At 39.3% G+C, this 25,536-nt stretch overlaps 1 protein-coding gene across 17 annotated transcripts in view; it reads right to left on the minus strand.

Annotated features, from left to right (window-relative positions):
- The window catches only part of TCF4 (transcription factor 4), a 318,541-nt gene that overhangs the window by 136,099 nt on the left and 156,906 nt on the right, over positions 1-25,536 (minus strand). For all 17 annotated transcript variants that reach the window (XM_034773372.1, XM_034773378.1, XM_034773380.1 and 14 more), the window contains one exon: positions 17,342-17,406. In XM_034773372.1, the coding sequence (XP_034629263.1) occupies positions 17,342-17,406 (65 nt within the window). The remainder of the gene's footprint in view (positions 1-17,341; positions 17,407-25,536) is intronic.

The following is a 25,536-nucleotide window of genomic DNA, read 5'->3' on the forward strand; positions in this document are numbered from 1 at the left end:
TTGTGGCAATGCAGCTGGGCATTTAATAAAGCCGGGCTTGCTCTACAGGGCTGCAAATCCCTGTGCCCTAAAAGGCAAGAATAAAAATCTCCTGCCTGTGTTCTGGCAATCAAATAAAAAGGCTTGGGCAGCATTATTTCTGGATTGGTTCCACAAGTGTTTCATTCCGGAGGTCAAGAGGTACCTCGAAGAGAAAGGATTTGACTTTAAAGTGTTGCTGATTGTAGACAATGCTCCTGGCCACCCTGCGGCACTCCGGTTTGCACATAATGACGTTGAAGTCATCTCCCCCCCCCCCCACCACCTCCATCCTCCAACCTTTCGACCAAGGTGTGATTCACTGTTTCAAGGCCACGTACACGAGGCTTACGTTCTCACAGATACGTAGCACTATGGACGCTGATCCCAATCTTAATGTGATGGAGTGTTGGAAGTCCTTCAACATTGCTGATTGCATCATTTATATTAAACAGGCAATGGATGCAATCAAGCCTGAAACAGTCAATGCATGTTGGCGAAACCTATGGAAAGAATGTGTGAACGATTTGAAGGGTTTCCCGACCATTGACAAAGAAGTGAAACGCATTGTTCAGGTGGCCAGGCAAGTGGGTGGTGATGGCTTCGTCAACATCCTTGAAGAAGAAATTGAAGAATTAATTGAGAGCCATAAAGAAACACTGACTAACGAAGAGTTAGAGAAACTGATAAAATCGTCTACAGAAGACGAAGATGATGTCGATGAACAGAAAGAGCCAGCAAGTTGGAATCTTCATAAATTTGCTGAAGTGTTCCAAGCAGCGCAACGCTTGAATGATTTAATTTCTGAATACGATCCCTCTATGGAACGAAGCCTCAAAATCACACGGACGATTTGAGACCATATCAAGAAATGTTTGAGCAGCTCAAGAGACAACAGCGACAGTTGTCGATCACCATGTTTTTCCAGGAAAAACAGCCAGCAGCAGATGAGCCTACGCAATCAACTTCTCGAGCTGAACCAGAGCCAACCACTTCGTCTACAACTCGCTCTCCGTCACCCAAGCTCTCTGTCACCTCCATTTCCTGGATCGACATCAAGCCCTGATGACCCCCTGTAATTACCCTGTAATTGCCGCCTGTAATTAAAAATACAGTACTGTAAAATTATATTTTGCATATGTACTCTTTATTATATACTGTACATTACTGTATACATTATACATATTACAGTACAGGGTTGTATACACAAAACCACGTACAGTATACTGTGTTTTATGGGTGATTTAAGGGATTTTCAAGGGTAATTTTGACTATACACGATTTTCGCCTTACGCGCTGACTTTAGAACCTAACCCCCGTATAAGATGCGGCTTCACTGTATGCATTACTCCTTTATATAAATGGGGAAATTGAGGCAAAGAGAGGTTAAGTGACTTTCCCAGGATCACACAGTAAGAGTTTGTCTACAAGCTGAATTCCACTGGTGTGATTTTAAACCAATTTAGTTAATCTAGTGTAAAAGGCTATGTGGACACTTATTTTGCATTAAACCGGGTTTATTTCACTTTACTTTAAACCAACTCTGAGGAGGTTAAAGCTAAACCAAAATAAGCCACTCAAATGAAATAAAAGTGTCTACATGGGAATGTAGAGATTTAACTAAATAAGTTTAAGTTTGTATATAGACAAGGCCTTTGGTCAGAGGAAGTCAAGAATAGAATCCAGGTACTCTGACTCCCAAGTCTGTGCCTACCCACTAATAATTCAACCCTGAATTTGAACTGGCAACCTATGGGCAGCAGCCCAATTTAAGGGAACTCTTCCCTCCCCTGGACCTATGAAAAGGTGAAACAATGCTCCAGGGTCCAATCACTTGGTCATGTTTTGGACAACAGCTGACAGAAAAAGGGAATCTGCAGTGCCAGAGGTCCTCTACAGCAAGACCTGGGAAATTGTTCCAGAAGGAAAGTTTTACTTGTCAGTGGCAAGAGGGATTTTCAAGCCTGAACAGCACAAATTATTTAGTACTCTTGTTGTTCTCAGCATAGGCACCAAAAGTTGTATGGACATAAAGGCTGAAGACCCACCACTTCCAGGTCATGGGGAAGACATACTGGTAGAGCACTGTAAAGAAGCTTGCAGTGCCTATATCACGTGGGTAGAGGACTCTGGATAAAGGATTACAGTTTCCAAGCCTGTCAGTCTATCATCTTTCACTAGTGTTAAATTCATTAAAAGAAAAATTAAAAACCTTAAACCTTTCTAGTTTTCCACTAGGCAGGATGAATTGCTCATCTTAATGCAATTACAGTAGGTTCACTTTGCATCCAGTTTTTGTCACAATGTCTATTTATCTAACACATGCATTGTAAAACTAACCCCATATGTTATGACAGTATGTAAAAAAGATAGAAATACCCCTGTGCATTACATTCCAGACATATATTCAGTTTTATTAGACATTATATGGATATTTTCCCCAAGATAGTTTTGAAAGGCAAGGATATGGAAAATATCCACTTTACCTGAACCACAGTGTTGACTAGATCTACTTTACTAGTAAAATAAACAGGCTCTCTTAATAGTCAACCTAGCCCGCCTTTCAAAGAAAGAAAATAGTTTTTAAAAATAGAAAAGCCTATAAAATGCAGACAGATGGTCACATTCTGTCATTAACTTAAAAACAAAATAAAAATATTAACTTTCTCACTGTTGCTAAACATACTGCAGCAAGCATTATATGTCTGGCAGACATATACCTCATCTGCTGCAAAGACATAAAGACGTACCTGGCTCCTCTGTTATTATTTATTATGTGGTAAGCACCAACAATGTATTCAGAAGTCTTCACAGCAATGGAACAAAAAAGAAAATCCTACTCCAAATAGTTTCCAAACTAAACAAGACACAGAGAACACAGGTCGCATTAGGATCCCAGAAGAGAGAATCATGTACTGGGACATGGGTGTATTGTTGTTTTATGCATTCACTTCTGCAATGCTCATAAGAAGTAGGTCTTTAGGAGGGATCTGAATGTGAAGAATATCATGCCTGGCAAACTGGCAGATGTATGCAAAGGGAGCATCATAGTACACTGAGTTGGAGACGGGGACAAAAGTGGTATTGCCAATGATTTATTATTATAACATCTGCTGGATAGAGTACCTTTCACCTCTAGGTCAATTACATACAGCCCAGTTTCTCAATGACCAAAAATGTTTACCAACTAACAGCTCGTGGGTTATGGTTTAGTGGTTTCTGTCCAGCTCCCAAAGGACACGTATCCATACCACCTAAACCAAAATCACAATCCGCTCTAATTGGCCATTTTATTGATAGCTTCTACAGAGAGGCCAAAGTATAATGGACAGTGACCCTGCGGGCAATCTATATCCCATGGTAGAGCTGATGTACACTGGCAGGACCAGTGTGGGCAAGTCTGCACTGCTGCTGCTCCTGGAATACCAGTTGTATGGATAAAGAACTTCAAATCTTTATAGCTGCCTTTGTGATATCTTTCAGAAGTGCTAAATACATACAAAACCCCAATTTAGTAATAAATAATAACAACAATTTTAAAAAATAGCTTTCAAACCCTAGAAAGTAGAGCTGGTTAAATGGCTGTTTTATATTGAATTAAAACGGGCTAGTTAAATATGGTTCAGGTGTGAGGTACGGAGGAACTACTGAAAAGGGTGGGCTGTGCTCCACCACAGCCCCATACCTGCCCACAGAGAAGGGCTGGCACACCACGGAGAATAATCTGTGCACCCTAAAGTATGGAGACAACTGCCCATTCCCTGCATGCACTGAGAAGCCATAAGAAAGACTGTGCCACAAGATTACTTGGTTGGTTGTGGAGGTTTTGGGGTAGAAGGTGATATACCGTTTCAGAGTCATTACATCTAGATGTTCCAAAGATCCACAGATGGGAGAATCTCATAGTTTCCCTGAAATCTCTCCTTGCTGTAATGTAATTACTACTCTTACAGTACAAATAAATAAATAAATACATAAATAAAAATAGGTAGTGTGACTCAGCTAGTCCAAGTCTCTCCTCTGGGCCAAAAGAATACGATTTATGTGTCCACACTAGGAATTGGGATCAATGCCTAAAGCTAACACTGAATTGCTGTACTAAGATGTGTGTTACGGGGAGGGTGCACTGTTAGAACAGCGGTCCTTTAGATAAGATGTCAAACCACCATCTTTCTCCATATCCTCTGTGCTAGAGGAAGTTAAAGAGCCCAAAGCACTTTTTATTAAAAGAGGATAACTACAGCGTCGAGGCTTACTTTCCCTCTATTTGAATAAAGACTCCAAGTACTCTTGAGCTGACAAATAGCTTCCCCATTTATCTACACAATCACTGTACACTGTTTGATGAAATAATCTGAGATACCTTAATTGCTATATATGAAGCAATAGTTTACTATTCATTAGAAGAACTAGTTATTAATTAACATTTTGGAAGCATCAAAGTTCTGTGAAAAACTCACAGATCTAGTTTTCAGCAGTCTTATCTGGTCCATCCATTTGGATCAGGCAGTTTTGCAAGTGAAAAAATTCCATAAGGAATTTTGCACTCACAATTATTTGTTTTCTCAATTTATGTCATTTGCATGTTCAAGCATCTGATTTGTGGACGCAATCAGGTACTAAATTACCTAGATTATGCTTGCAAATAATTGAAGATGCAATTATTGTATGTGAAAATAAGGGGCAAAAAGAGGGAGGCCAGGTTTTGAAACTCTGACCATATGTATGTAAAGGGATCACTTTAAACTTCACCACTAAAATGCAACCAACACTGAGAGACTGGTAACTATTACAATAGTGCAAACCACATTTCACAACAGCTTTTAGAGTGAGAAGTGAAGTAAAATATCTTTCCCAATTAAAGCAACAGGCATTCAATGTACTGTAGAAAGAATTTAATAGCTGTGACAGCCAGTATGCACCCTAAATTTTATCTGTGGTAAAAATATTGATCACTTTAATAGTTAGTGTTCTTTACCTGTGTTTCTTAAAAAACTTTTTTCCCCATCTTAAAATGCGCTGAATGTGAAGGTCCTACACCTCCTTTTACATGATAATTATGTTTGACTAAAGCTGCTATATATATTCATCCTCTCTGCAAAACAGCAGGTAATTCACATTAGACTTAGGCCTTGTGTACACTGCCACTTTACAGCGCTAAAACTTTCTCGCTCAGGGGTGGGAAAAAACACACCCCTGAGCGATGCAAGTTTCAGCGCTGTAAAGTGGCAGTGTAGACAGTGCACCAGCACTGAGAGCCGTGCTCTCAGCGCTGGTAGTTACTCCCCTCGTGGGGATGGTCTTTTTACAGCGCTCGCTGGTGCCATGACTACACAGCCACGTTAAAAACCGTGGTGGCGCTTTAACGTTGCTAGTGAAGACATATCCTTAGATGGTGGCAGAACAGTATTACTTCTATGTGGGAGAGAAACTATCTGAAATGGTCTGTTGGAAACGGGCAATGTGCCAGGATGTGCTAAATACCAAAAAGATGACAATGGGGAGTTGGTGGAAATTGGAGGAAAACTGATGCTTTCAGCGAATATTACATTGTTTAGCAGTAATCATTATTTTAAAAATTGCCTTACTGTTAAAAAGCAATATTTCAGTAATAGTGCCAATTAAATCTAACTTTGTTGCAACTAATCTGAACTGGTACCTGATGTAGCCAGTTGGCCCAGTTAGAGGGAACAAAGATCTCTGGCTTATTAAAGGAGTCAGAGAAAGAACTTGGTAACTAGCTCCCTGTGTACACAGTCAAGGGCATGGAGAAGACTGCAGTCTTCCACTGAAGAAGTGCCAAAGACTGGCTGGTGACGTGCACAAAGACCAAACATCCAGTTTGGATTTTGCTAGTATAACAGGATTTATACACCTACTCTTGAAGAAAGAACATTTAAAAGCCAGATGATCTTTAATAAGCAAGAGTAGTTAGAGCATTGATTTTTACATTTCATCCAAAAGACAGCATCCCCATATGCTATACTTGTCTGTTTGGGGCATACAATTCGGACTCCGATAATTGCCAGAATTACTTCTTATAGCACCGTGGCTTTTCATGACCCTGCTGAGCTTAGGAGCTATGACAAGATCACAATATAACGTGGTATGACTGCAGGCACAAATATAGCTTCATTTTTTTTGTAGCATCTTTCACATTCAAGGTATCTCAAAGCATCAAATCAATATACAATATAATATATAATATAATATACAATGACTGCAGCAGCAAATGGAGCAGCCATTGGCACTCAACCATAGTACACACCTACTGCTGGACATTATAAGCAGCCATATTATTTGGTGTCCAGGATATCAGTTTTTGGACAGTGCTTGGGGAGCTTTTATGGTTTAACATCTGATCCAAAAGACTGCACTTCAAAAAGTAGAGCATTTCCCTTTATAACTGAACTTCAGTGTTACATTTCAGCATTTCTCCAGTTATGGAGCAGACTATGAACTTTTGCCTTTCTAGCTAAGATTCAGGAGAACTCCTACTAAATAAGCCACACAGACACCTGAACTTAAGTTTGTCACTTTTATAAGTTTGTCTGACAAGAAAACTTTTACTTAGGTTATTAAATTAGTGTTACTACATAGGTCAAACCACAATATAACCATGGTCACAGGGTGTTTCATGGGCACTGGAACTGATTTCAGGACCTAGAGTAACACTTCTGCTTTCCAAAGTGAGACAATTCAGCAAAAACTGTGACAGGTGGCAACTATACCTGAACTATAAACTTTTTTGCAAAACTTACTGACCAAAATCCTGGCTCCACTCAACTCAATGAAAGTTTTGCCATTGGCATCAATGGGGTGGGGATTTCATTCACTGTATATAGATTTAAAGTCCTTGAGACAGGCACATGTCTTTAGAACAAAAGGCATGGGGTGGGGTGGGGTGGGGTGGAGGGGTCAGACTACTAGGCTGAGTTACTCTACATGTGTTTACCACAGAAATTGCCCACAAATATTTCACTTCACTTCCAGAATAAATATTTTAGAGAATTGTTAGCAATATTTTTGCTGTTTCTGTAAGCACATTCCATACACCTACCCTGTTATGCTGAGGAAGTCACAAATGTTTTGTGGTGTTATATGAATAAGTAGTAAGTGAAATTGTGACAGTTGAGTAGGAACATTGGACACAATGGCCATGACTGGATTCAGTTGTCTCTTTAACAGAATTACACTTTTAAAATCCAATACAACTTTAGTTTTTATAACTGATTTCATATGGAGTCAGACACTAGTGTATCCTGCATAAACACACTGCCTAGTCAACAAACTGGTGTGTTTGTGTAGTCACAAAAAATTCTTCAGTATTCTTTGAAGGCATTCACACTTTTCTATCTGGACACAAAAATGTGGGGTAAGAGCAGATATTGTGTGAGCCTTAACCTTGAATTCCTTTGTTTTGCTAGATATCTTTTCTGTCATCTTAATATACCATTTGCATGTTTTTATATGGGAAGAAAACAAAGAAGAATTTATAATAGATAAAGGACTCTTGCCATCAAAGTGTAAAGAAATCTAGTTATTTGACCAATCAAAAAACATACTTAGTAATTTGTAATAGAAGAATGAAATGAACCTCACTCTGTCTCAGGAGGTCTGCAATTTGATCTTCACAAAAGGTAGCCTGCCAATTTAATTGAGGTAGGAGTTATTTAATTTTTTATATACAGGTATAGTTTCAATAAAACTACATATGCCTATAATACTGCAATGGCAGATGTGTCCCGATTATTAGAGGTGGGCTCTAGGGAATTTATACAATGGATCTTGAAATCTGTAAGCAGCTGTTTGTAGAGGGGTGGAACATTGTAACACACACACATGTTCCTTAAGTGCAGTAATGTTTTGTTATTTTACTGCAGGTGTATTACAGAGATGAAATTTAATAACTTGTATACAATACCAATAAAACTGAAAGATTCCATGCCCTGATGTTCATGAAGAAAATACAAATTAGAAGCAGATAGCGCTGTTCACATATAGACACACACAGTGTTTGTTGCCACACTCACTGATGAAGTGTTGTCATTTCTATTACTTTATTGTTTAGTATGAACAGGAGTTCAGTCCATCAAAACCAAACCAAAACAAACAGAACAAAACAATAGCAACTCACAAGATGCTGAAAACACACTCCTGACCAATTCAGGGGAAAGAAAAGGCATTTGAATGCATGGACAAGATTCAGGCATGCATTTGTGGGGTCTTTTGGCTGCATGAAGCCCCTGCGTAATGGTATCAGAGATAACGTTCTAATAATAGACAGAGTAATTCTTTAGTGACTTAAAACAGAAATCTGCTTTTACAATATGCATCTGTCTAAATCTCACGCTGGAGGGCAGACTAAAGAAAACACTCTTAAAAGTAGGCATCACATAAAAAATTCCCCTATGGCCTCCCTCCTCCTATGTTTAATGGGCTCCTTTACAAATTATTAGAAATGTTGAAACAATTAAATAAGTCACAGTGGAAAAGAGAAGTCTCAGGACCTACACTCGAAGAAACTAGGTGAATAGTATTGCTACCCATTTCCTCGTCAGCACGAGAACACTGCTTATTATGCAAGAATTTACACACTCATTGGATACAAAGGATACACAGGGGGTCAAACTGCTGGGCTGAATTACTCTATATGTGTTTAACACTGAAATTTCCCACAAATATTGCACTTCACTTCTAGAATATTTACTTTAAGGAGTTGTTAGCAATATTTTTGCTATTTTTATAAGCACATTCCATACATTTACTCTGTTATGCTGAGGAAGCAACAATTTTTATTTTTTATTTAAAAGGCTGTGTTTGGGTCTATTTGTAAAACACTAGGAGGGATGCAACACACTGTCATAGAACCCTGTTGCACAGGAAATGACTTAAGGGGCCATCAGAGCCTGCAATGGATGCATTTATGAGGCTATTGTGGAGGAGAAAACATGTTTTTCCCTTCCCACACACAGTCATCTGCACAAGGGAGGAGAGCAGTGCCTTTGTGCGCCTCCACACAAGTCTGCTCCAGTTGCAGAAGCCTTGTCAGTGAAGATCAAATCCCCTATGCAAGTAGTATGAGGAAATTCAAAAGATGCTTCCTGCTGTCCAGCTCCCACACTATGCAATCAGGAAGGAAATATCATATTTGCTAGCTACCCAGCCTCCAAGATGGACTGAAAGGATGAAGATACAGTCTTGTGGTAGCGAGAAAACGAGATCTGCAGAAGTTGGGACAGGGCTTTGGGGGTACAGTGTTCATGTAGCGGAGATTCAGGTAGCCGAAGTTTTATGTAGTTCCCGATGTGGTATGTCTCATCGATGTGAGAAGACACTATTTCCTCCTCTGCATCTGTCCCTTATCTTTTGCGTCCCTCAAAAGAAAGGTGCAGGGAGTGGAGGGGGATAAGGAAAGTAGGGCCAGCTCAGGCAAGGCAGACCTGGGAAGTTGGAGACAGCCGAGGGGAAAAATGAACCTGGAAAAGACTGGGGAGGGCAGGAGGTGAGTGAACCTCCTGCACTGCCCCTGCTTCTACATCAGCCTCCCCTCAATCTGTCTGCCCGATTTTAGACTCTACCTGTTCTGTCCTTTTTCAGTTTCTACTCTGTTCTGCTCTGCACAGGGTTCTCTACCCTTCATCTTTTACCACCCAAACCTCTCCTTTCTAGCCTTGCCTGCACTCATTCTCTGCCCCATCTTCACCTCCTGTCAGTGAGACACAACAGGCGGCAAAAGAGTGCACTTTCAGGCATACATAGTTTCTTCTCCTTCCTCTTTTCTTGCACCACCTGGAAGTCCACTCTAGCTATTCATGAGCATTTATGAGCTATTCAATAAAGTGGAGAACAAGTTCTGACTTGCTGCTCTGGCAACTGGAAGAAATTGGGGGGCAGGAGGGGAGGGAGGGCACAGGCCGCTGTAAACAGCCTCACAGGGAGCATTCCATGGCTTCAGGCACAGGAGAATTGCTCCACCAACAGTCAGAGCTTTCTGGAAGGTTCTGGACCTGAGTGGATTTCTGCAGGCAAATCCCAAGTGCGGGGACCTGTACTGACAGATCAAAGCAAAATTGTATGTATGGAGAAAGACACAGTCTGTGCATAGGGACAAGGCCGGAGAAGGGGAGAGGGGGCTAAAAGAGGCTTCATGGCATCTCACTTTTCAGGATTTCTACATTTGCCGCTTTTTGATCAGGATTCTGGTGCTGATTTCAAGTGCTACTAATGTAATCATCTCAGTGAAAGACGGAATGTCTCAGCAAAGCAGAAAGTTTAGGTGTTGTAGGCCTGTCCTTTGGTACCCACAAAAACAGTAAAAAGGAAGAAGCTGTTTTTATGATGAAACGCTTCTAATAATGTTCATTTGTACTGATCCTAAAGAAAAGGTCATTTCTGTTCACCTTTCATGTCCTGTCAGACTTACCATTTATAAACCTTTTTCTCTGTGACAAAATCTTGCAACAGGCTGAAGCTTGGCAGATATGTTCTCATTTTGGATTTAATTTAGTTATAATTAGTTTTGAAACTTTTTAGTTTAGAGGAGAATAAAAATATAAAATAGGCTAATTTAGCATTTTATCTTGTATTCCAACTATACACCTCTACCCCGATATAATGCGACCCGATATAACATGAATTCGGATATAACATGGTAAAGCAGTGCTCCAGTGGGGCGGGGCTGCACGCTCCAGTGGATCAAAGCAAGTTCGATATAACACGGTTTCACCTATAATGCGGTAAGATTTTTTGGCTCCCGAGGACAGCGTTATAGCGGGGTAGAGGTATACTAGTGGTTCTCAAACTTTTGTAGTGGTGACCCCTTTCACATAGCTAGCCTCTGAGTGCGACCCCCCTTCTAAATTAAAAATACTTTTTTATATATTTAACACTATTATAAATGCTGGATGCAAAGCTGGGTTTGAGGTGGAAGCTGACAGCTTGCGACCCCCCCATGTAATAACCTTGTGACCCCCTGAGGGGTCCTGATCCGCAGTTTGAGAACCCCTGAACTATACAATATTTTACCAGAACCAGTTTCAGTCCTCAGAGGTGGGTGAGTCTCCAAATGGCTTCAATGAGCATTTCGTAAACATCAAAGACAGCAGCACATTCAAGGCCAGAATTTAGCCACCTTTTCCCCCCAAAGTCTAGTAATAACAACTAGTCACCTTTGGATTGTTTTATTTTTAATTAAAATTGTTAAAAACTGAGTATCAGCTACTGTGCATCTGCTAAAAGACAGCCCTAAATTTTCAAAGCACTGTGACTTCCATTAATGCCTGTAGGAATCATGCTGCTACAATCCATATGCTACTTTGGAAATTTAGGGGGTAATTCTGAAATACCAGGCTGTTTTTACATTAGTGCTTTAATGCTCTTTCTTCATTCATGATTTTTTATTAACTTTTGCTTATCACATCTCAGTGGCTCCAGACTATTCACAAATCACCACTGACATAATATAATAGTCAGTCACATCAACTATCAGCTGATTAATGGATCCATACTACTCTACACAGCATACGATACTATGAGTCTAATGATAATATTTTGCACATCCACAGCACCTTCCATCCAAGGATCTCAGTGTTTTGTAAATATTGCTGAATTAAGAAAACATCCCATCCTCATCTGACAGATGGGAAGCTGAGGCACAAAATGATGAAATGATTCATCTATGGTCACACACAGTAAATTGGTGGCAGTCATAAACAGAACCCAGATATCCTGATTCATAGACCCACTAGAACATGCTTCGGTTTCCTCTGGAGACGTATCAGTGACATCACAGTGAATTAAGCCCCCTTATTAAAGCTGTTGATAAAACAAACTATTTTTAAGATTTGATTCTATGTCACAATCATTTCACATAACTCTTTTATACCTGCAGCTGTTTAAACTGAGTTTATTAAGTGCTGATTTAGACTAAACGCTTTGGGTCAGGAACTAGGCGTATTGTTCTACCTTGTGTAAAACATTAGCTATCCAAAAAACAAGAAGCATTACTGTTAGATCAATAAATTCTATAACCTCTCCTTATACCAACATACTAAAAATCCCCATTTGGTGGAAATGGTAAGCAGGACAGCATTAAGACAATGGGTGAATTCCTGGTCCCATTGAAAGCAATGGGAGTTTCAGTGGAGCTGGGATTCCACCTAATATTTGAGAATTGACTTGGTCACAATCATGCCAGTTTCGTAGATTTTTTCATCTTTAATGGAATTGAATGATTCCCACAAGGGGCCTGCTGTTCCTGTTCCCACTGAAGTTTTGTTTTGTCTTCAAGGACAGCAGGAGTAGGTCCTAGTCTTTGAACTAAAAATCACCTTGAGGTAAATAGGGTACTGTGTAGTAGAGTTTACATCTCGCTAATGTCAATTGGGTGAAGGAATGGAGAGTCCAGGCCTTGGCTGCTGCTGTTTAGGTGGAGAAAGTTTTCTTTAGGACAAAATTAATAGGATAGCAAGTCTAATGTTGCTATCCTACTTGGTCCAGGAACTCGCCTATACAGAGCACTAGATATGGATCATAAGTCAACACAAATCTGCACACTCCTCTCAGGTTTAGCAAGAAGGGGCATGTGACGATACCAGTCACTCAGGATTTGGTGATAAACCCAAGTTTTAGCATGTGCTGTACTGTATATGCTATTACTCCCAAACTGTCTCTGGTATTCAGGTTTTACCTTAGATGTGATGGGACAGTAAGTGACATCTTCCCAATACGAACAAAAACACATCCCTGAAAGCTTCCAATAGGTTTCTAGATTGCTCCTAGTCCTCAACTATTGATACTTTAATGGTTCCTGATAGTTCTTGTCATAAACATACAGCTAAAGGTAGCATAAAATCCCTCCTTTACCTGTAAAGGGTTAAGAGGCTCAAGTAACCTGGTTGGCACCTGACCAAAAGGACCAATGAGGGGAGAAGATACTTTTAAATCTGTGGGGGAAGGTTTTCTGTTTTGTGTTCCTTTGTGTTGTCTCCGGGTCAGCGAGGAATCAGGGCAGGGAAAATACATTTTCCAAAGCCATACCTGAACTAAAGGCCTCTAAGATTACAAATTGTAAGTAATAGGAAGGAAATGCATTAGATTATCTTTTGTTTTAGCTTGTGAAATTTCCCTGTGCTAAGAGGGAGGTTTATCCCTGTTTTTGTAACTTTCAAGTTTTGCCTAGAGGGGAAATCCGGGTCCCCACACCTGTACACTAGAGCTTAGAGTGGGGAGGGAACCCTGACAGTTCTATTATCTGGAAGCCTAAATCTAATGGTCTATCCTTAAGATTAACCAACTGTCATTCTTGTACCTGCCAGGATTCTAACAGGTTCATAGGGTAGATATTTTTCTCCTTCCTGTTTGAGCATTGGTGATTTACTTTACCTGCTCTCGTTATCACCTTGCATGATGTCTACCCATGTTTGGAATTCCCATACTTGGCCTGATTCTTGTAATGTTTTTTTCCAATATTTGTTGAGCTCAAGTCAAATTCTTATAAGTGAGAAACCTGGGAAGCCTAAGGAACAGTGGGTACTACAAAAGACTAGCATGGTAACAACCTAGCTGAATCCTTTTTGTATTCAGTCTCTACACATTTCCAGAACATCGTCTTAAGGTTGCAGTTAAACTAATTAACAAGGATGGAATGATGTGCACGCTAACTCAACTCCAAGTAAGCCCAGTTGGTCCCACGATCCATGAGGACTTCAGTTAATAACCCCATTCAGGAAAATACTTGAATCAGTTATCTTGCAATGACCAGGACCATCACAGAGACAGTGATATAGTGAAATAATCCATCTACCCTTTCCAGCAGTCTGACAATAGCTATTTATACCAGCTCAAGTGGTATATGACAGAGGAACTAAGGGGGCTCAGTGGTTTCTTTTTTGGGTCACATGTTGAGAACTCTGGCCATGATGCATGGAAGTGGTCTGTCTCTTTATAAATAACTGGGCAACAGAATTCACTCAATAGGCACTCTAAAACTGTCCTTCCCCAGATGAACCACAGACAAAAAGGAATGGGACACTCCAGGGGTCTCTCTCTCTGTCAGCTAAGAGGGAAACTAATAATCAGTGGCAGGTCTATTTTGTCTATGAGTCACCATCTACCCAGTGCAATATATTCTTTAGTAAGAAAATAGAGGAATTCTGCTTCCTGTTTCTCCCAGGTGGCCATTCTGTTCACAACACGCAACAGGCAGTTCATCTTTAAGGGTTTCATCTGCTTGCTGATTGGTCACTCTGTCAAAAGAAGTTGCTAAGGAATCACGTGCTAAAAGCACTCTGACACTCGTTGAGAATAAGCATGGTCAGGTGATTAAGGCATGAATCTAGGACTCAGGAGATCTTGGGCCAGTTGGTGGCTCTGTGACAGCCTTCCTGTGTGACCTTGGACAAACTACTTAATCCCTCTGTGCCTAAACTCCTCATCTATCAAACATCCTTTTCCCCACCCTTTGCCAATTTACATTGTAAACTCTTCAGGGCAGGGACAGTGTCTCACTGTGTGTTTTTACTATATCTGGCACAATGGAGCATCCATCTCAGCTGGGCCTCCTAAGCAGGACCATAGAGTAAGTAATAATATATGCACCTGCTTCTGGCAAAGTGTCTCCTGGAGTTTCTATAGGAGCTCTTAGTTTCTGAGGTTGGCCTTTTTGGCTCCAGATTCAAGAATAGACTGATCTGTGCTCATCAGTCATCCTTAAATCACTTCAGTGAATATAGGGATTGCAGCACAACTCTTCATACAGGGTATTAAGGAAGACTTAACACAACTTTTTTTGGTATTGTGTCTTTCTAGAGCCCTAAAATATTTCTCACATTACTGTATGTACTGTGAGATAGAGCTCAATAATAACAGAGTGAAAGAGAAATTAAAAAATATAATCAAAGGGAAAATGTATATTTTCAGATGAGAGTTGAAATGATACAGTGAGTTAGTGAGAAGGAAAGAAACAGGAAGGTGGCTAAGCTGTGAAGAAGACTCTTGCACCACGAGTGATAAGACAATATGGACAGAGAAAGCATGTGATCAAATCAATGGTAAATGAGTGCAGGGATGTGGGCGGGTAATAGAAACAGACCAGGTCTAAATATGAAGGGATTTTAAAAGAAGAACTATACTGAACTGAATTCTAAAATGAATATAGAACTAACATAGTTGTTTCAATTGAGACAATGATGGAATTATAAGTTTTACCCTAAAATTTTCTGCATTTATCTATGTATTGTGAGAACTTCAATAATTCTGTAATTTATTTCAAATACATTAAGGCTCAGATTTTTAAAGTCTATAGTAGTGTCCATAATCAAATAGATATTTGCAGGTAAGTGTATAAATATGCGTATATGTTCATGGCTGGATTGGTAAACATGTACAAGGAGGAATCCCTATCCTTTCTGTCTGCTCTGTGTAGTATTTAAAATGTTATAGTTTTGCTCTAAACGTGGAAAAAAGTATTCCCTAATTATCCCTTTCCAATTTAAGCCCAGTATACGTTATTTTGTACATAAAGCATTGAAAAACTCAACCACTTTGAATGATGATTTCTCAAGTGAAGAGGCCTCTTACTCAGCAGAGGAAATCTTGATGGCTGTAAGGAATCATGCCAATTCCTATCAGTAAGAAAAGAAGCAGGGACAAGCAAGACTATTGTCTCATTGGCCAACAAAAGGGGCCCCCACTGAAAATAGCCTGTTCAATCACCATCTGCAAAAGGGAAGCATGCTGTCAACCTCCTTCTCCCCAAAACTCTAATGACCTCTGCCTTGGCCCTCCGAAACCAGATACCTCGGAACAGACCTTCTACAGGAATTGAAAGCTTTACACTAGACATAGCACTGAGAGGCTCCTTGCCCAAGCTATCTGCACTGAACGTTTGCACTCACATTCCAAAGATATTTCCGTTACACTGGAATGGCTGCAAATTTCTTTCCTGTGGAATTCTTTCCAAATAAACAGGGATGAACTGCGCTTTATAACATGTGCAGTACTCAGTCCCTGACCCAGCCACAGTTGGTCTCATCTCAACAAATCTTTAGCTGCAGAACTGGATGGAGCTGATGGCATATCTGAGTATGCCGGAGAGTCAAAACTTGAAATAGCTAACAGATGTAGGGAAGGGAGTGGAACGTCAGCTTTACAAGATATAGTAAAGATACGTGTGTGCACTTTGAAGGCAAACTTCTGTTTAATTACTGGGGCTGCTTACCTTTTTTCTATGCTAAATTAAACATGTTTTTCTTTAATTTAAAGTATATTGTTTCCCTGTATTATTAAAGAATTATTAAAGAACATGGCCATATGAAGGGAGCAAGTATTCCCCTTTCCATTAGGGAAATAATATGCTTTTTGTGTGTGTGGCAGAATTAAAAAAGTATAAAGCTTTGAATTTTAAAAAGGGTTATTAACTTCTTTCAATACTTTTCCAAAGTAAGAAACTAGTGCACTTATAAAAAGGAAAGGAAGCTTAGCACTGTTCAGAAAACAAAATGAATTTAAACATGTGATTAATACTGCTACTGAAATTAAAAAGAAAGCATCTTTTTAAAAAATCAATTGTCTTGAAACAAAGCTTAGACTTTTGGCTATTGATAGTATTTTTAGACTCAGACTCTCTCTGGAGAGTTAAAAGTATGCAAATGCAGAGTGCACAGAGGCACAAACACACACATGCTATACCTTTGTATTACATTGGCATTTTATTATTTAATTAAACTACTCTTATTTTTCTAGCTCACGCATGCTTCCCTTGAGACGGCTTTGCTGTTAGCCTGCTGGCCTTGACTTCCAGCCAAAAACAATTCAGAAACAAAAAGGGACAACAAATCATATTTTCACAGACATTTTTATCCCTCAGTACAACCCTGTTTTCACACAACATCATACAGACTCTGTGAAAACTATAATTTATTGCAATAGCCATCCAAAACCAGGGTTTGACACATGCTCTGCGGTGTGTTTCCACTTTTATAATGTCTTAAATTGTGCCATTAGGAAGGAACTGTTATGCTGAAACAGTACAACATTGTTTCAAAGGACAGTAATCAATAGTTGACAATGGCCTAAGAGATACTAGTAGGTTGACTTAAATACTAATAGAAACCAGTAACTGTATCTCCACTAAAACAGCTCAGACAGAAGTTGTATTACACACATTTGCAGATAAAGATTATTTTTGAGAAATACCTGTTTGCAAACAGTTTTGTGTATCATGGAGACAAGCTCCAAAACGGATAATCAACTTTACAAAACAAAGCTAATTTATCAGGCTATTTATCGCTACCTTTCCACTGCCTAGATTACCACTTACCTGGTGGCAACCCTGTAAATTTGAGTCTCTTCCATATGATGAATATGACCCCCTTTCGGTTTTACCTGTCAATAAAAAATAAATAGGTGTGTAAATGTTACAAAATGTATGTATCTTCTCTATATATTTCATATGAAATTAACCTACATACCCATATCGGTGTTTGCATAAGTAAAACAGGCACTTCTGACCACATACTGTACGTAGGCAACAGAAAGGGATTAACACTTTATTCTGGGTATGATTACGTGGAAATAAGCTTCCTATTCTTAGCCATACTGCTCCACACACTTCCTAAAACTGTAATTTAAAGGGATTCTACCATTTCTTTATAGAAACAGACTTCTCACCCCCTTATCAACGGTACCCCCTTTTTTTTGTTCCCCATCTCTCACTCAAAAGCTGAACTATTTTTTTTTTTATTTACACAGCAGGCAGGCTACCTATAATGTGACCCCCACATAGTAATTCCCATTGATTACACTGACACTCACTGGTGAGGGCAGAGCTAATCAATCATAGGCTCTCCAGATGGCGAATTTAACAAAGAAACTGTTCAGGATTCTGCTTTTTACTCTCTTTCCCAAGAGTAAATTCCCTCATGATCAACGTGATGATGGAATTTACACCTGGGAAAGAGAAATTTGGTTGGAAATTTGCCATTCTCCACCAAAGTTCCGACTGCACCAGCAGTGCTGGGACTTGAACAGAGGCCCAGTGAATGCCAAGCCTCTATGCCAACCCTAAGTACCTAATTTTTTTCAGTAGGCCCTTAAAACACAGATCCAATAGCCGAGCTATAGCACTGGCTACAGGTATGCCATATTTAAAAGTAAAATAAAGATCCTTTATAAACTGAAAGACTGGTCTTGTACAAAATTGATCAGGAAAGAGACAGTTGCTGCAGAACGCTAAGTTGTAGCTGGATATCACTAAACAATGTCCAAGTGGAACAAAGAACAATCAGGAAGGTTGGTACAAAACATACTAGCATAAAGGGCCCGTGAGTTGGTGAGGATAATGACAGGGGGATGGTAGGATGATTATCAGACAAAATGTACAAGAACAAATCAAAGATCACTAAGGGCACTGTTGATAATTCTGAAGCTCTTATTACAGATAGGAACATAGAAAATGCCACATACAATACTTGCTACTAAGGGCCAGATGTTACACATGCAACTTATATTAATGTCAACAACACCTGGGAACCCAGATCTAAGGTTCAGATTGTTTCCCAATCAAACCTATAATAAATTGTAATAACTGGCTATACACACTACATTACCAATTCAAAGTGAATCATTTATTCAATATCACTACCAAGGACACATTCATTACAAAATAGTTTCCTGACAAAAACATTTCTTTATTTGGAACATCATGCTGTAGTAATAACAAACATATCCATTGATCAAGCAAAGCTTGTAGTTTTGTCAGCATTTTGTGTTGGGAAAAAAAGAACAAGTGGACTAAGAAGACAAAATTGTGTTTCTTGAAGACAAGTGTTGAATGGCAGTTTAAACTATTACTAAATCTCATTTTCAGTCAATTGAACAAGACATAATTTAGCAGTTTTTCTGATTTTTATAGAGATAATACCTATGTTGTGTCAGACTATTACACAGAAAATGTATGCAGTAAGTTTTAATGGTTCTTAAAATTATCCTATACATACTTTATTCCATTTTGTCAGCTGTTTTTATTTTAATATATAAAGCTTCTATATCTCTTGAGAAATATTATTGATGAGGTCTGGCCTGTAAGAGAGATTTGGGATAAAGTAATCATATTCTATTCTTTCTTTCGTCCCTGGAGTGAAAAACAAAAGCATAAAAACTTGGTATAAAAATTTAAGAATTTTTGTGGCTTGTTTTTTAAATAAACTCATTACTTCACAAAAATTAACCAACAATATACAGAATTTGTTTGTATATATTTAGTAACTTCCAAAAGGACTTCTGTATGGTAATAAAAATGGGATGAAACATCTATTTTGTTATCCCTACAAATTCAGTGCAGAGGAAGCCTAAAAAAAACCCAAAAAACAATACTGAAATGACAATCAAATTGTAATCTTGAATCCTGGGGCCAGTACCGAGAAAACATCTTGCCGATATGTGTCTGGAGTTATGTATGTGACTTCACATCACCCCAATAGGGCTACTTGTTTTAAAGTCAGAAAGTCAGTACAAACAAAAAATGCTAAGGATTGAAAAGGGATGATGGGGGTGGTTGTGTGTGTGTGTGTGTGTGTGTGTGTGTGTGTGTGCGTGTGCGTGTGTGTGTAAGTACAAGCCACAACACAAGAAACTCTGAAAGCAATTCTCATTTGTTGCATGGGTATCAGTCGTCTTCTTTACTATCATATCGGATACAAGCTGCCTCATCTTAATTTCAGTTGTTAAAAAATATTTATCCAGATATAAAAATAAACCCACTGCAAATTACAAGTTGTCAGGGTTAAAAATCTACTTCTATTTGTGTGGGGGAGGATAAGAGAACAGCATAGACATGAATCATTCTCAGTAATTTGAGTGTTTCCATGACATCAATGGGCACTCGTCCAGGACTCTGTCGAAGTCTGTGAGGTACCAAAGCAGCACAGCAGCCAGCAGGAGATTGACTTTTTTTTTTTTTTTAAGGATTATGCTCCTTGTAAAGATTTCATCTGTAGCATCCACTTTTACCACCAAACAGATAGCTTTGGAGATCATGAGTGAAAACATTTCATTCTGATAGTGTAAGCCCTTAACTTTATTACATCTTTTTTTTTTTTTGTTCCCAAATACAGCTAGAAATCTGATTCTCTATTAAGAACAAAACCACAATTTTTCAGAAAATCAAAAAAACATTTAAATATATACACACACACACACATTCACGATCAATTGTAATTATGAAATTAACATTTTTTTTGTAATGACACTTCATTTTGTAGGAAAAATATCTTTTGTATAAACTGTCCATTTAAAATTAGCTACAGTCTTGATGTTGATTTTCTGCTTAAAATTCACTGGCACATTTGTTTCAGATAATAAAATTTGCAAGAGTGCTGATAATATGCTAGAGTAGGCTCTTAAAATAACTATTTGTGATCACAAATACAAAAGCTTCTCCTGAATTTCTCCATTTACTGTACGCTACGTATCGTTTTTAGTTACCCTAACACAACAGTGTGTGGTGTGTGTTTTCTAACTAAGGTTTGTAAAACCTAAAGATTATTTTAAAAAAATGTTTTAAAAGAGAGTCTACAGTGATGTAGAAACCCGACGCATTCACTGCGGAATTTTCGAGACAACCCTCTAGTACTAGAATGCGGCAGCCGCTGCGGATATTTTTTGGCACAAAGACAATGGTGGCAGTGCCAAGCCCCATGGCTAAAACTACTCAAAAGAGGCATAAGGGTAGCATTAATCGCTCAAGTCTTTTACTGCATGGAGTACTGATGTCCATAATTTAAAAACTAAAAGTACCCGTTAGTAATATTTGCTGTAAGCAAAGGGTGGAGGGGAGTTTGAAATACAGACCAAGAAAAAATCTTGTCAGACATTTGATTAATTTTTCTACCTAGAGGACCAAATGTTAAAATGTGCCAACCGTTTCTAGCACTGAGTACATGTAACAAAAGATATATCCTTATGTGGCTTTATGTTCTGACAATTGAATCAAAGCTTCATAAATGTAGCTGACCTACAGAAGAGTGTTAAATAACTTTGATGCATGCCGTGCCTTTAAAATAATGTACAGAAAGCATCTTTATTATTAACAGAAGTAATTTAAAAAAAAATCTTTTCAATTAATTGACACAATGTATGCCAATCAAACTAACTATAAACAAAGAACGAACAACATGCAGCTCCTCTTTTCTGACAAAAACATTGAATCTGCAGTTTTATACTCTATAAACACCCCCCAAGAAACAAAAATATTGCTTATCTAAACTGAACTAAATGATTGCTTAAGCTACATTTGCTAGCATTTTAGTTTTACTGTAAGAAAGAGAGCAGCATAGGATTGACAATCAATCAATAAAGAAGCCACTTGCCTCTCCATGGTGCACTTTGAAAAATTAATCAAATTAAGTAGAAAATTTAAGCAACTTCCAAAGCATAAATGCAAGTCATCTAATTCTCCACTATATTTTCCTTTGCCCTGAGAGATAGGGCACCTTGTCTTTAGTATGCAGAATAAGGAGACATGAGGCAACTCTTTCCATCTGCTAAGGAAAAAGGAAGCACAGCTATTGTTATAGATGATTTAAGTTCAATGTTTATTTTGATTTCATGTCTGACAGATTTTTCTAGAGATGAGCTCAAGCAGTAAAATTGAGATCCAGATTTCCAACACTCCGAGATTTCATATTTAGATTTTGGTTTTGCTTTAGTCCATGACAAAGAGAAGGTCAGTTAAAAAAATATGATTTGAGTTGAGTTGGAATTTGAACAGCTCAGAATTTGGGGCTACTCAGATCTGGGGTTTTGGTTCAGATCCACTTCTTATTTCATCATCATGTATTTTCTCACATTTTTTGAAATCTGATGTTTGTCTCCTCTTCCTGTATTCTGCATTCACTAGCCATGGAAGAAAGGGTGTCTCAAGAGCATCTCAAGGATGGGCTGATTGGTCCACCCAAGGAGAATGACAAATTAAGGAGAGGGAAAAATCACCAAGCATGATAAATGTCAAACCTAAAGTATATTTTGGAGAAAGTTACGAGCAACTTTTTGGTTTGAAATGGAAAATTTTTTTTCTCAACTTTACATATAGTTTCATATTTGGTCAATATACAATGCACAATGTTATTAATATGTTCTTAATTTACAAATAATAAGGTTTAATTTACATCATCATTAGGATCATGAGACTTTTGGCCTGACTCTATATTCCCCACATACTTCTATACTTCTCTGATGTCTGTTGGAGTTTCGGTGCACAGGAAATGCAGGATTGGCCCTTATATAGATAGGCATCAAGAATCATTTAACTCACCACTAATGTGGAGCCACCACTGGGCTCAAATGCAGTACCTATTGGACAGCACAAGCAATATGGTGCTCAGTGGTTTGAGCATTGGCTTGCTAAACCTAGGGTTGTGAGCTCAAACCTTGCGGGGGCCATTTAGGGATCTGGGGCAAAAATCTGTCTGGGGATTGGTCCTGCTTTGAGCAGGGGGTTGGACTAGATGACCTCTTGAGGTCCCTTCCAGCCCTGAAATTCTATGATGATGATGTTACAATAGCAGTGTTTCAGTCTGTCAGGATTTTCATTTTAATTATTAGAGATTATGAATTAAAATTACTCAAATATTCAATCAGACTAAATTTAAAATACAAGTTCTCAGCCTTGACATCTTTTCCCTCTAAGAAAGCAAAACCAGAACAGCCCCACTCTTCGTTATATGCCGGGGCGGGGGGAAGAGAATTCAACCAGCCCCTTTCATGTTTGAACAGTTGCTATTCCTTTTGTGGAACTGCTACTTTTCATATTGTTTTGGTTTTCTTATCATGCTGCTCATTATATTTTGGAATGGTGGAAAGGGTGCAGTGCATTGCAGGAGTCCAGGAGCCAGAACAGGTGTGCACATCCGTTGTGTATATTGGAGACTAGTCCTGTGCAGGGAGAGAGGGCAGAGTAGGTGGATTTGCTGCCAAACAGATTCAATAGCCATTGTCCACCATGGGGCAAGTGCAAAAGGACCCAAGAGGCTATTGGGCTTTAGCAACGTCTGTAGATCAGCTCTAGTAGGGTACGTCTAAACTGCTGCTGTGAGTGAGCCTCCCACCCTGGATAGACAGACTACTGCTAGCTCAGCTCAAGCGAGTGGGCTAAAAATAGCAGTACAGATGTTGCAGCTTGGGCCATAGCTTGGGCTACCCACCCAAGCTCAGACCTCAGAAACCGGGTGGGCTTGAGAGCCCAAGACACCGCCTGAGCATCTACATGGCTATTTTTAGCATGTTTGCCTGAGTCTAGCTAGCCAAGTATGTCTACACAGGCTGGCAGGCTCCCTGCTGCAGCATAGATATGCCACAGTGTCCTGAAGCAGAGGTATAATTCTTCTTCCTTCTGCCTGCACACAGACATCCAACCCAGTTAGTCCAGCTGGGCACAGGAATTGGAGCTATCTATGTTTCTCTCATACTTTTATGTCTAGAAAGCATAATGCATTATATCCCATTTATTTCAATGGGGTTTTGCATAGCATGATTTACACTACAATCGTATCTAATGGTAATGGAAGTATCATGTCAATGAGCTGTTTCATTCTTTGTATTACATGTGAAGTACTGACAGTAAGAAAAATCCTGCAGATTTTAAGCTAAATTTGTAATTTGTGCAACACAAAACAACGATATGTGACGCTGAATCAGATCTAAAGAAGGGCCCACAAACTAGATATAAAATCAAGGGAAGTAGTAATCCCAATAATTTTAATGGCATCAAACTCAGTTAAAATGTGCCAGAGATGTTTACACAATATTAGTGGAAGAACGTTTTGTTTTCTTTTGTTTTAAATGAAAGAGCCTTTTTGCACTTACATTGACATGCAGTAAACAGTAATGGTTCCTAGAGACTTTACGATGCCAATGCAAGGGGAGATTATATTTTTTTTTTAAACAGTACCATCAAAATATAAAGGAAGTTAAATCCTAAAAACCTACACTAAAATAACATTAAGGAACTGACAAACAACCTAAAGCAAGGAAATTCATAGTTAGTCACTAATTCAACTCATTGATCTTGATTTTATTCTTAAATAGGTGAGTCTATTTCTTGCATATCCCAAGGACCAGGCAGTAGCCAAGGGGCTACTCCACACGCATTACCAGGTTACACATGTTCAGTCCTAATGCACCCCCTATTGCCTACTGCTTACATTGCAGGGATAGAGTTGCAAGTTGTGGGATACAGAGGAGGTGTGTAAAGAATCAGAGGCATGAACTCTTTATGCTGTCAAAGCCAAATGAAAATGTAGCAAGAATGTGGGCCCCGCAAATGCCTCCTGCTCAAGACTGCATTCCTAAGCAAGTTTCACTAAAGTCTAATATTTGTTCTGTGTTTATGCAGTGTGTAGCACAATGGGGCCCTGGTTAAGACTGCGAGTTTGTCACGAGGTCACAGAAGTCACGGATTCCGTGACCTCCATGACTTCTGCAGCGGCCGGTGAGCCTGGCTCAGGGACAGCTCAGGCAGTCCCTGCGCCAAATGCACCAGCCGCTGCTGGGGCAGTCTCGGGTGACCGCGACCCACCCCGTGGCCCCTCCCACAGAAGCAGCAGAGTTTGGGTGTGGGATGGGCAGGGGGTTTGGGCACGGGATGAGGTAAGGCGAGCTCTGGGCAGTGCTTTCCTGGAGGGCTCCCTGGAAACGGCGACATCCCCCTTGCTCAGCTGCTAGGCGGAGGCGTGGCAAAGCAGCTCTGAGCGCTGCCTCCGCCCAGATCGCTGGCTTAGCAGCTCCCATTGGCCAGAAATCATGGCCAATGGCAGCTGCGGGGACAGTGCCTGCAGGTTCATAAAATATTGATCCCAAGTCAAAAGACTGAGGCAAGCTGCTTACACATCCCATCTCCGTAATCTACCCATCTACTACAGTATATAACAGCATGGCTTTTTGTTAGTGTGCTTTTTAAATGAAAAAGTCTTGAAAAATTGGCACTTAAAATGGTAACAATAAGAAACTGCTGAAAGTGTACTAGGGGCCAACTTGTTCTACTTTTTCATAGAAAACAGTACCTTATTCCTCGAGAAGTCCCATTCTTTCAGATCTTTTGAGTTTGTAAGAATAAAACCATTTACTCGTGCCATTGAGAGTTACTACTTGTCTTGATAATATATTACTATATAACCACTATACATTAAGGGTCTGATCTTGTGAGAGGTGAGTACCTCCAGCTCCCACTGACTTCAGTGAGAGCTGAAATTGCTCATCACTTTGCAACAGGTATTCAACACCTTGCAGGATAAGGCCCTTAATCAGTGCACAGGACAGTATTATCATTTCTTAACAGTAATAGAAACATGCAAGTAATGAGCAATGAAATGTGTTTTGTATCCAGTACATTCACTAACTGGGAGCAGAATACAAATGTAACAAACTCACTGAATTTTCATGAAGAAAGTGTTTAAACAAAAATAGTTTGTGATATTCAATGGGCTTTGAAGAAATTACATTTCATGGGTTAAAGAAATC

This window comes from Trachemys scripta, chromosome 6 (assembly GCF_013100865.1).
Source record: "Trachemys scripta elegans isolate TJP31775 chromosome 6, CAS_Tse_1.0, whole genome shotgun sequence".
NCBI classification, from domain to species: domain Eukaryota; kingdom Metazoa; phylum Chordata; order Testudines; family Emydidae; genus Trachemys; species Trachemys scripta.